Here is a 13,030-nt window from a genome sequence, read left to right as displayed (position 1 = left end):
GCTTTAGGAGCTAGTTCTTTATTGTAAGAGCTGCTAATCTGTGGAATAGTCTCCTGAGGACCTGGTTCTTTACTGTAAGAGCTGTGCATTTGTAGAATAGTTAAACTCAGGAGCTGGTTCTTTTCTGTAAGAGCTGCTAATCTGTGGAATAGTCTCCTGAGGACCTGGTTCTTTACTGTAAGAGCTGTGCATTTGTAGAATAGTTAACTCAGGAGCTGGTTCTTTTCTGTAAGAGCTGCGAATCTGTGGAATTGTCACTTCAGGAGTTGGTTCTTTACTGTAAGAGCTGTGCATTTGTAAAATAGTTAACTCAGGAGTTGGTTCTTTTCTGTAAGAGCTGCGAATCTGGAAAATAGTCACCTCAGGAGCTAGTTCTTTACTGTAAGGCTATGTTCACACATTGGGATTTTTGTGCTGAATTGGAATTCTGCACGGAAATTCGACTGCAGCAGAGTCCAGTTGAACAGGATTCTGCTGTGATTTTGCAACAGCTGGAGGCACACTGGTTGGGGAAAAAACTGCCTTAGGAGCTGGTTTAGTGTAAGAGCTGCGAATCTGTGGAATAGTCATCTTGGGAGTTGGTTCTTTACTATAAGGCCATGTCCACATGTTGGAATTTCCATGCAGAATTCCGCATTGGAATTCTGCATGGAAATTCCACTGCAGCAGAGTCCCATTGAACAGGATTCTGCTGCGCTGTGCACATGGCAGAATTTCCATGCCAGATGTTTCCGGCGCGGAAATTTCGAATTCCGTATCCTCAGAAAGAATGAACCTGTTCATTTTTCTGCAGACTCAGCACAGAATGTATAACCGTCTATAAGAGTTTCTCCTCACACCCTGTGTCTCCTCACCTCCTGGCCTGTGGCCCATATACACTGCTATATACTCATTGGGGGAGATTTATCAGAACCTGTCCAGAGGAAAAGTTGTCCAGTTGCCCATAGCAACCAATCAGATCGCTGCTTTCATTATTGACAAGGCCTCTGCAAAATGAAAGTAGCAATCTGATTGGTTCCTATGGGCAACTCAGCAACTTTTCCTCCGGACGGGTAATGATAAATCTCCCCCATTGTGCACAGACTTCTTGTTGTTTTTCTTCTGTTGTTAGACCATCATTTGTGTAGCATGGACAACATTTTGTGGCGGCCGCTCTCATATATTTAGGAAAGGGTGTGATGTTGTGTTATGTTGTGTTATGGTGCTGTGTGATGTTGTTGTGTGATGTTTTGTCATGGTGTTGTGTTATGTTGTGTTATGGTGCTGTGTGATGTTGTTGTGTGATGTTTTGTCATGGTGTTGTGTTATGTTGTGTTATGGTGCTGTGTGATGTTGTTGTGTGATGTTTTGTCATGGTGTTGTGTTATGTTGTGTTATGGTGCTGTGTGATGTTGTTGTGTGATGTTTTGTCATGGTGTTGTGTGATGTTTTGTCATGGTGTTGTGTGATGTTGTGTGATGTTTTGTCATGGTGTTGTGTGATGTTTTGTCATGGTGTTGTGTGATGTTTTGTCATGGTGTTGTGTGATGTTGTGTCATGGTGTGATGTTGTGTTATTGTGTTGTGTTATATTGCTGTGTCATGGTGTTGTGTTGTGTGATGTTGCTGTGTCATGGTGTTGTGTTGTGTGATGTTGCTTTGTTATGGTGTTGTGTGATGTTGCTGTGTCATGGTGTGATGTTGTTGTGTTATGTTGCTGTGTCATGGTGTTGTGTGATGTTGCTGTGTTGTGTGATGTTGCTGTGTCATGGTGTTGTGTGATGTTGCTGTGTCATGGTGCTTTTGTTATGGTGTTGTGTGATGTTGTTGTGTGATGTTGCTGTGTCATGGTGTTGTGTGATGTTGCTTTGTTATGGTGTTGTGTGATGTTGCTGTGTCATGGTGTGATGTTGTTGTGTTATGTTGCTGTGTCATGGTGTTGTGTGATGTTGTTGTGTCATGGTGTTGTGTTGTGTGATGTTGCTGTGTCATGGTGTTGTGTGATGTTGTTGTGTTATGTTGTTGTGTGGTGTTGTTGTGTGATGTTGTTGTGTTGTGTCATGGTGTTGTGATGTTGTTGTGTTATGTTGTTGTGTGGTGTTGTTGTGTGATGTTGCTGTGTTATGGTGTTGTGTGATGTTGTGTGATGTTGCTGTGTTATGGTGTTGTGTGATGTTGTTGTGTCATGGTGTTGTGTTGTGTGATGTTGCTGTGTCATGGTGATGGTGTTGTGTGATGTTGTGTGATGGTGTTGTGTGATGTTGCTGTGTTATGGTGTTGTGTTGTGTGATGTTGTTGTGTGATGGTGTTGTGTGATGTTGCTGTGTCATGGTGTTGTGTTGTGTGATGTTACCGTGTCATGGTGTTGTGTTGTGTGATGTTGCTGTGTTATGGTGTTGTGTGATGTTGCTGTGTCATGGTGTTGTGTGATGGTGTTGTGTGATGTTGCTGTGTCATGGTGTTGTGTTGTGTGATGTTGCTGTGTTATGGTGTTGTGTTGTGTGATGTTGTTGTGTTGTGTGATGTTGTTGTGTCATGGTGTTGTGTTGTGTGATGTTGTTGTGTGATGGTGTTGTGTGATGTTGCTGTGTTATGTTGTTGTGTTGTGTGATGTTGCTGTGTCATGGTGTTGTGTTGTGTGATGTTGTTGTGAGATGGTGTTGTGTGATGTTGCTGTGTTATGTTGTTGTGTTGTGTGATGTTGCTGTGTTATGGTGTTGTGTTGTGTGATGTTGCTGTGTCATGGTGTTGTGTTGTGTGATGTTGCTGTGTCATGGTGTTGTGTTGTGTGATGTTGTTGTGAGATGGTGTTGTGTGATGTTGCTGTGTTATGTTGTTGTGTTGTGTGATGTTGCTGTGTTATGGTGTTGTGTTGTGTGATGTTGCTGTGTTATGTTGTTGTGTTGTGTGATGTTGCTGTGTCATGGTGTTGTGTTGTGTGATGTTGTTGTGAGATGGTGTTGTGTGATGTTGCTGTGTTATGTTGTTGTGTTGTGTGATGTTGCTGTGTTATGGTGTTGTGTTGTGTGATGTTGCTGTGTTATGTTGTTGTGTTGTGTGATGTTGCTGTGTCATGGTGTTGTGTTGTGTGATGTTGTTGTGTGATGGTGTTGTGTGATGTTGCTGTGTTATGTTGTTGTGTTGTGTGATGTTGCTGTGTCATGGTGTTGTGTTGTGTGATGTTGTTGTGAGATGGTGTTGTGTGATGTTGCTGTGTTATGTTGTTGTGTTGTGTGATGTTGCTGTGTTATGGTGTTGTGTTGTGTGATGTTGCTGTGTCATGGTGTTGTGTTGTGTGATGTTGCTGTGTCATGGTGTTGTGTTGTGTGATGTTGTTGTGAGATGGTGTTGTGTGATGTTGCTGTGTTATGTTGTTGTGTTGTGTGATGTTGCTGTGTTATGTTGTTGTGTTGTGTGATGTTGCTGTGTTATGGTGTTGTGTTGTGTGATGTTGCTGTGTTATGTTGTTGTGTTGTGTGATGTTGCTGTGTCATGGTGTTGTGTTGTGTGATGTTGTTGTGAGATGGTGTTGTGTGATGTTGCTGTGTTATGTTGTTGTGTTGTGTGATGTTGCTGTGTTATGGTGTTGTGTTGTGTGATGTTGCTGTGTCATGGTGTTGTGTTGTGTGATGTTGTTGTGAGATGGTGTTGTGTTGTGTGATGTTGTTGTGAGATGGTGTTGTGTGATGTTGCTGTGTTATGTTGTTGTGTTGTGTGATGTTGCTGTGTTATGGTGTTGTGTTGTGTGATGTTGCTGTGTTATGTTGTTGTGTTGTGTGATGTTGCTGTGTCATGGTGTTGTGTTGTGTGATGTTGTTGTGAGATGGTGTTGTGTGATGTTGCTGTGTTATGTTGTTGTGTTGTGTGATGTTGCTGTGTTATGGTGTTGTGTTGTGTGATGTTGCTGTGTTATGTTGTTGTGTTGTGTGATGTTGCTGTGTTATGGTGTTGTGTTGTGTTATGTTGTGTTGTGTGATGTTGCTGTGTTATGTTGTTGTGTTGTGTGATGTTGCTGTGTTATGGTGTTGTGTTGTGTGATGTTGCTGTGTCATGGTGTTGTGTTGTGTGATGTTGCTGTGTCATGGTGTTGTGTTGTGTGATGTTGTTGTGAGATGGTGTTGTGTGATGTTGCTGTGTTATGTTGTTGTGTTGTGTGATGTTGCTGTGTTATGTTGTTGTGTTGTGTGATGTTGCTGTGTTATGGTGTTGTGTTGTGTGATGTTGCTGTGTTATGTTGTTGTGTTGTGTGATGTTGCTGTGTCATGGTGTTGTGTTGTGTGATGTTGTTGTGAGATGGTGTTGTGTGATGTTGCTGTGTTATGTTGTTGTGTTGTGTGATGTTGCTGTGTTATGGTGTTGTGTTGTGTGATGTTGCTGTGTTATGTTGTTGTGTTGTGTGATGTTGCTGTGTCATGGTGTTGTGTTGTGTTATGTTGTTGTGTTGTGTGATGTTGCTGTGTTATGTTGTTGTGTTGTGTGATGTTGCTGTGTTATGTTGTTGTGTTGTGTGATGTTGCTGTGTTATGGTGTTGTGTTGTGTGATGTTGCTGTGTCATGGTGTTGTGTTGTGTGATGTTGTTGTGAGATGGTGTTGTGTGATGTTGCTGTGTTATGTTGTTGTGTTGTGTGATGTTGCTGTGTTATGGTGTTGTGTTGTGTGATGTTGCTGTGTTATGTTGTTGTGTTGTGTGATGTTGCTGTGTCATGGTGTTGTGTTGTGTTATGTTGTTGTGTTGTGTGATGTTGCTGTGTTATGTTGTTGTGTTGTGTGATGTTGCTGTGTTATGGTGTTGTGTTGTGTGATGTTGCTGTGTCATGGTGTTGTGTTGTGTGATGTTGCTGTGTCATGGTGTTGTGTTGTGTGATGTTGTTGTGAGATGGTGTTGTGTTGTGTGATGTTGTTGTGAGATGGTGTTGTGTGATGTTGCTGTGTTATGGTGTTGTGTTGTGTGATGTTGCTGTGTCATGGTGTTGTGTTGTGTGATGTTGCTGTGTCATGGTGTTGTGTTGTGTGATGTTGTTGTGAGATGGTGTTGTGTTGTGTGATGTTGTTGTGAGATGGTGTTGTGTGATGTTGCTGTGTTATGTTGTTGTGTTGTGTGATGTTGCTGTGTTATGGTGTTGTGTTGTGTGATGTTGCTGTGTCATGGTGATGGTGTTGTGTGATGTTGTGTGATGGTGTTGTGTGATGTTGCTGTGTCATGGTGTTGTGTTGTGTGATGTTGTTGTGAGATGGTGTTGTGTGATGTTGCTGTGTTATGTTGTTGTGTTGTGTGATGTTGCTTTTTCATGGTGTTGTGTTGTGTGATGTTGTTGTGTTGTATGATGTTGTTGTGTTGTGTGATGGTGTTGTGTCCCTCAGTGTGGAGCTGCGGTCTTGCTCAGGGCTCTAGAATAGATTAACCCCAATAATCTCCATCTTTCCGTGGTAACATAACTCCTCCTGTCTTGGGGTCATATTTGACTCGTACGTCCTTCACTCTGTGTATTCGGTCACTTCTCATAAAACATTTCCACAATCAGCCCTTTTGTTACTGTGGAAACGGACAAAACTCTTCTTGTTTTTTGATTAAGTAAACTCCCCCCCCCCCCCCCCCAATCTATCATAAATGTATCCACCAGGCTCATCTTTCTGTCAAGCCACTGCACCGATGCCCCCACCCTGTGCCGATCACTGCACCGATGCCCCCACCCTGTGCCGGTCACTGCACCGATGCCCCCACCCTGTGCCGGTCACTGCACCGATGCCCCCACCCTGTGCCGGTCACTGCACCGATGCCCCCACCCTGTGCCGATCACTACACCGATGCCCCCCCTGCGTCCTTTACACCGTTTTTGCATTTTCGTTTTTTGCTCCTTGCCTTTTAAAAATCATAACTCTTTCAATTTTCCACCTAAAAATCAATATGATGGCTTATTTTTTGCGCCACCAATTCTACTTTGTAATGACGTCAGTCATTTTATCCAAAAATCTTCGACAAAACAAAAAAAATCATTGTGCGACAAAATTGAAGAAAAAAAACAATTTTGTAAATTTGGGGGGGCTTTCGTTTCCACGCTGTACATTTTTCGGTAAAAATGACACCTTATCTTTATTCTATAGGTCCATACGATTAAAATGATCCCCTACGTATATAGGTTTGATTTTGTCGTACTTCTGGAAAAAAAAATCATAACTACATGCAGGAAAATGAATACATTTAAAATTGTCCTCTTCTGACCCCTATAACTTTTTTATTTTTCCACGTACAGGGCGGTATGAGGGCTAATTTTTTGGCGCCGTGATCTGAAGTTTTTACCGGTACCATTTTTGTATTGATCTGACTTTTTGATCGCTTTTTATTCATTTTTTCATGATATAAAAAGTGACCAAAAATACGCTATTTTGGACTTTTGAATTTTTTTTGCGCGTACGCCATTGACCGTACGGCTTAATTAATGATATATTTTTATAGTTTGGACATTTACGCACACGGCGATACCACATATGTTTTATTTTTATTATGGATACATATTTTTTATATGGAATTTGGGAAAAGGGGGGATGATTTAAACTTTTAATAAGGAAAGGGTCAATGGATGTTTTTTCTTTTTACTTTTTATACAACTTTTTTTTTTTAACACTTTAAGTCCCCAGTAGATCCCTCATACAGATCAATGTGGTTCCATAGAACCACATTGATCTGTGTGCTCTGCGCTCGATTGATAAAGCCTGGTCCTGTCAGGCTTTATCATTGTCAGAGCCGCAGCCAGCAGGAAAGGTAAGCCCTACGAGTACCTCAGCAGTGGATCGCCCCCTAAAACCGCCCCCCCCCCCCCCGCGCGCGATCGGTGATGGTTTCAATGTCCCTTTAGATGCCGCTGTCAACTTTGACGCCGCTGTCAACTGCATGTCGGCTATTAATGCCGTCCCTCAGCTACAGGAATCAGCTGGGGGCCAGCCGGTATGAGTCGGGAGCCCACGCCATACAACGGTTGCTGTCCCAGGACGAGCCGGCTCGTCCTTAGACCGCAACCGGTTATAGTTAGGGTCACATGTAGCACATCCGCAGCCTATTTCACTCTGCAAATGCGCCAATGGCAGTCACAACAGTGAGCTCCCTGCTGTGGCTGGGTAGCTCTGTGTGTCCGCTCGTAGCGGCGGAACGCCGCTACGAGCGGACACACAGAGCTACCCAGCCACAGCAGGGAGCTCACTTTTGTGACTTCGATCGGCGCATGTACTTCATGTGGCCCCACCCTAAGGGTGTATTCACACACACAAATCCTGCGCACCAATGCACCGACTCGTACTAAATATAGATTGGAATAAAAAAATAAATAAAAAAAAGCAAGTTTAAATGTCCCAATTCACAAAAAGTTATAATTAATGACTTCTCTACTGTAAGAATAAAGACCAATGCATGCAGTGCCTCATGTAACCGCAAAACGAACACGTTAAGTGACCGTGAAGAAGCTTTTCATGTGCTTCACAATATGGCACGCAACGCACAATTAGGAGCGGCAATACTTATACTTTCCATAGTGTTGTGTTCTGCTGTTACAGGGAACCGATGGGTAACCTAGCCTCTCACTGATAAGGGGTTAAGTAAATATGTTTTTGCAGGACTAGAGACACTTTTGTATAAGCGAAGGGAATGGTGGGTCAATAGTTCAAGACTGAAGCTGTAAACCCTTGGAAAAACTGCTGCCATTCAGCTAAGGCTATAAAAACTTGTAAACTCGATTGTAAGCTTAAAGGGGTACTCCGCCCCTAGACATCTTATCCCCTATCCTTTGGGGATATCGCCGGGGTCCCGCTGCTGTGCGTAATGACGGGCGATACAAAGGCCGGAGCATCGTTACGTCACGGCCCCGCCCCTCGTGATGTCACGGCCCGCCCCCTCAATACAAGTCTGGGAGGGGGTGTGGCGGTCGTCTCGCCCCCTGCCATAGACTTGCAATAAGGGGGCGGGGCGGGATGTCACGAGGGTCGGAGCCGTGACGTAACGATGCTCCGGCCCCTGTATCGCTCGTCATTACGTGCAGAGCGAACTCTCTCTGTGCAGTAATGATAGTGCGGTGCCGCGTCGACGATCCCGGGGGTCCCCAGCAGCAGAGTCTAGGGGATGTCTAGGGGCAGAGTACCACTTTAAACTTTAAACATGACTATGGGATTCTACTAGGGAAATCATGTTTTATAATAAATGCCCCTTCCTGGATCCTCCCACTGCCCTATCTTCAGCAGCAGATCAGCACACAAACTGTTCAATAAAGTAGACTGTTGGCTTCCCAGCCTGTAGTCCTGTGGTAATGACAGGTATGTTACCTTTCTTTCCTTCTAGGAATGTATAAAATACATTCACATATTAATACAGGGGAGTCGGAGTTGGAAGTACAAAAAACTCCGGAGTCGGAACATTTATCTACCGACTCCACAGCCCTGTATATTTGATGCTACTGATTTTATGCTGCAGAATTTCATGTAAACTAAATGACTGAACACAGCCTCAAATCCTGCGCATTAAATCTGCATCAAATACTGTACGTGTGAATAGACCCTAACATGGAGTTCTGCTTGTTACAAGGTTCCTGGTAATACGTTTTTATCCGGTCTCTTGCTGCTGGGAGAGATCCTGGTAGCAGGTGTTCCTTTTCCCTGCGGTATCCCCAGAGGAGGAATAAAGAACTGCATGCTGCCCATTGAAATGAGAGGAATTTACTGTAATATATGGGTATGTCGGGTCCTCCCGCGACGCTTTATAGAGGGGAGTTCTTTATTGTGATCTCCATCTCTAAGCTCAGACATCGCTATTAGGATTTATGGGCCCGTTTCCTAAACTAAATCTATATTGCGTGACTATTTCTCTGTATTTTGGACCAGAACCAGATGGCTTAAAGGGGTACTCCAGTGGAAAACTTTTTTTTTTTTAATCAACTGGTGCCAGAAAGTTGAACAGATTTGTAAATTACTTCTATAAAAAAATCATAATCCTTCCAGTACTTATTAGCTGCTAAATACTACAGAGGAAATTATTTTCTTTTTGGAACACAGAGCTCTCTGCTGACATCTCTGTCCAGAGTAGGAGAAAATCCCCATAGCAAACATATGCTGCTCTGGACAGTTCCTAAAATGGACAGAGATGTCAGCAGAGTGCACTGTGCTCGTGATTCAGCAGAGAGAACTGTGTTCCAAAAAGAAAATAATTTCCTCTGTAGTATTCAGCAGCTAATAAGTACTGGAAGGATTAAGATTTTTTAATAGAAGTCATTTACAAATCTGTTTAACTTTCTGGCACCAGTTGATAAAAAAAAAAAAAAGTTTTCCACCGGAGTACCCCTTTAAAGAGGTACTCTGCTCCTAGACATCTTATCCCCTAAGGATAGGGGATAAGATGTCTGATTATTGGGGTCCTGCTGCAGGGGACCCCCGCGATCTTGGTTGCGGCACCCCAGACATCCGGTGCACAGAGCGAACTTCGCTTCGTGCCGGATGACTGGCGATGCGGTACGGATGCTCGTGACGTCACAGTCACGCCCCGCTCCTTACGTCACGGCCATGCCCCCTCAATGCAAGTCTATGGGAGGGGGCGTGGCGTCCGCCACGCCCCTCCCATAGACTTGCATTGAGGGGGCGTGACCGTGACGTCACAAGCCTCTGACGCTGCACCCGATGCTCTAAAGGAAGGCCAGGTGCAGCAGGTGGGACCCCCGCGATCAGACATCTTATCCCCTATCCTTTGGATAGGATAGGGGTATAAGATGTCTAGGGGCGGAGTCCCCCTTTAACCATTTCCCTACTGCTAGGTCTGTATGTAAACCTAAATGTGCAGAAATAAAGGGAGAGGCCCCATCCTGATGGTAGCGTTCGTGACGCCTGTCATCGTGGCATTAGGGTTGCACTCAAAAGATGTAAACATGATGTGGCAATGACCAGAGGAGCGGCTCCGGCCCCCCAGTAATCGGTGGGATCATTTTTTAAGGACTTCTCTAGGACAGGTTCTTGTTGCTGTTCCAAGGTCTTGGCCGGACTGAGCTAGTTTTGGCTTTTGTTGCATTATCGATTGAGTCGCTCAATGTCTGGAATTTATCATTTTCTCGAAATCCTCTGTCGTGTTGTCTTTGTCCCGGTAATGGTGACTTATGGGATGACAGTAATGGTGTTCAGGCTTCAGATGCTGGAACAGAGGAGTATTCCTCATCCGGAGGATTGACCTGTGGTGTGAGGGACCGGCCCCACATGTACCCTGGGTGTAGGGGGTGGTCTGGTGATCCACGGTGAGCGGACGTGCTCATACTGGTGACTCCTCAGAGACTTATTCCCGGTTGTGTCTCTTCTCTTGCAGGCTTGGCTCTGCAGATCCAGTGTTACCAGTGCGAGGAGTTCCAGAAGGATGACTGCTCGTCCCCAGAGTTCATAGTCAACTGCACCGTCAATGTCCAGGACACGTGTCAGAAAGAGGTGATGGAGAAAAGTGACGGTGAGTGCCGTGTCCCCCGCGGGCGGCCATCTCTGGTTATGTGTGAGGAGATTGGTGCCATGTTCCCATCATCTTCTGGTGATCACCAGGGGGCAGTGTATGAGGGGTGCGGGTGCTGGGGATGAGGACATGTCCTGTGGGCTTTACACTTACATGTCTGAGTTTTCTGTTCATCCATCTTGAATTTTTTATTTTTTAAGTGGCTAAAATATTGCCTGGTCAGCAGATTGGAAGTGAATTATTAGTCAGTGTCCTGTCAGTCTCTCCTGTCTCTGCCTCCTGTCTCTGCCTCCTGTCTCTTCCTCCTGTCACTCTCTCCTGTCTCTGCCTCCTGTCGTCGTCTCTTCCTCCTGTCGCTCTCTCCTGTCTCTTCCTCCTGCCGCTCTCTCCTGTCTCTTCCTCCTGCCGCTCTCTCCTGTCTCTTCCTCCTGCCGCTCTCTCCTGTCTCTTCCTCCTGCCGCTCTCTCCTGTCTCTTCCTCCTGTCGCTCTCTCCTGTCTCTGCTTCCTGTCGCTCTCTCCTGTCTCTGCCTCCTGTCGCTCTCTCCTGTCTCTGCCTCCTGTCGCTCTCTCCTGTCTCTGCCTCCTGTCGCTCTCTCCTGTCTCTGCCTCCTGTCGCTCTCTCCTGTCTCTGCCTCCTGTCGCTCTCTCCTCTCTCTGCCTCCTGTCGCTCTCTCCTCTCTCTGCCTCCTGTCGCTCTCTCCTGTCTCTGCCTCCTGTCGCTCTCTCCTGTCTCTGCCTCCTGTCGCTCTCTCTTGTCTCTTCCTCCTGTCGCTCTCTCTTGTCTCTTCCTCTTGTCTCTCTCTTCTGTCTCTCTCTTCTGTCTCTCTTCTGTCTCTCTCTTCTGTGTCTCTCTTCTGTCTCTGCCTCCGGACACTCTCTTATCTTTCTGCCTCTGGACACTCTCTTATCTTTCTGCCTCCTGTCGCTCTCTTCTCTCTCTTCCTACTGTCGCTCTCTCCTGTCTCTTCCTCCTGTCTCTGCCTCCTGTCTCTCTCTTCTGTGTCTCTCTCCTGTCTCTGCCTCTGGACACTCTCTTATCTTTCTACCTCTGGACACTCTTATCTTTCTACCTCTGGACACTCTGCTGTCTCTGTCCCCCCCCCCCCCCCTGTGCAGCCATCCTTATAACGAACGCATTACACCCCCTGTCATCTCTCCTCACACGTGTCCCCTCCAGTAGTCCCTTCCGCCCTTCCCTCTCCTCTGCCCGTAACTAATCCCACGCTTCTGTGAGAGAGGTCATTGTCATCCATGTGCAGACCCCTGTACGTGCTGTGGCAGCGGCCCCCTATGCGAACACCATGTAACGATCCGGAGATCTCACCACGTGACCAGCAGAGAGACCCTTGTGTGAAGAGACGTCTGTATGTCTCCTTTATCCTGGTGTCAGAACAGAGTGCGCCATGAAAGCCTCTGCCCCCCCGTCCTCTGCGTCTTATCCGGGAGCAGAATTACTCAGGCCCACAGAATTACTGGTGTTTTACAGTGATGAAAGCGCAGCTCGGATTCTAAGAAGATCTGATAGGAAAAGATGCTTCCAAAAGCGTGAAAAGAATTTGATGTGAGGCTGCGGGTGATGGAGGCGGCGTGATTTACACATCTAAGTGATGCGCCCAAGATGGGGCTTCCAGGGCCGCCGCCTGCAGCTGCCGATAAACAAACTCGCGAGTGAATAGAGAGTTACAGTGTGTGTCATTAATTTCCTCCGCGCGGTAAAACCCCGACGCTGGATATATTGTGCCGCGCGGCCCGCAGGCCATGTTCGCTTATTAATAAATTGCTTTCAATTTTATTTTATTTTTTTACCGGCAGATAAAGCAGATTAAGGGGGGGGGGGGTAAAATACGGGAGTAGATTTCCTACTGATTGGGCGCGCAGTCGGCGCGCGCAGGTTTACGGCGTAGACGTGATGGATGACGTGGGGTCCCCGCTCCGGTGACTTTCGCTCAGCGCACAATATGGCCGCTAACTGCCAGGCGTTTTTCATTTTCGCCGTCCTCCTCGTATACAGATGAGGATTAGGCCCGACCGACGGAAAATACCAAATGCAAATCCCGGGCATCAGCTGCTCTCATCCCCTTCTGCCATTTTCCACTTGATTGCGTTTAATCCATACGATGCAAAAGCCGCCCGACGAGAGGCGCAGCTCGCTTACGTTTTCTGAAAATGTTTTGGAAAAAAAAATGAGGTGCCTCCAGCTGTTGCAAAACTACAACTCCCAGCATGTCCGGACAGCCTTCGGCTGTCCGGGCATGCTAGGTGTTGTAGTTTTGCAACAGCTGGAGGCACCTGGTTAGGAGAGAGTCATACCGGCGTCTTCACCCCCGCCGTCCCGAACATGGCCCTCCTCGTGTTACACCATTACGACGTAGAGGGTAGTACAGTACATATAGTACAGGTAGAGGGTAGTACATTATATATAGTACAGGTAGAGGGTGGTACATTATATATAGTACAGGTAGAGGGTGGTACATTACATATAGTACAGGTAGAGGGTAGTACAGTATATATAGTACAGGTAGAGGGTGGTACATTATATATAGTACAGGTAGAGGGTGGTACAGTATATATAGTACAGGTAGAGGGTGGTA

At 46.0% G+C, this 13,030-nt stretch overlaps 1 protein-coding gene across 1 annotated transcript in view; it reads left to right on the top strand.

Moving 5' to 3' along the window:
* LYPD1 (LY6/PLAUR domain containing 1) overlaps window positions 1-13,030 on the top strand; it is a 39,633-nt gene that overhangs the window by 19,175 nt on the left and 7,428 nt on the right. Inside the window, exon 2 of the mRNA XM_056533477.1 lies at window positions 10,304-10,438. Coding sequence (XP_056389452.1) covers window positions 10,304-10,438 — 135 coding nt within the window. The remainder of the gene's footprint in view (window positions 1-10,303; window positions 10,439-13,030) is intronic.

The sequence above is a fragment of the Hyla sarda genome, chromosome 8 (assembly GCF_029499605.1).
Source record: "Hyla sarda isolate aHylSar1 chromosome 8, aHylSar1.hap1, whole genome shotgun sequence".
Lineage (NCBI taxonomy): Eukaryota > Metazoa > Chordata > Amphibia > Anura > Hylidae > Hyla > Hyla sarda.
This window is presented reverse-complemented; position numbering and strand designations above follow the sequence as displayed.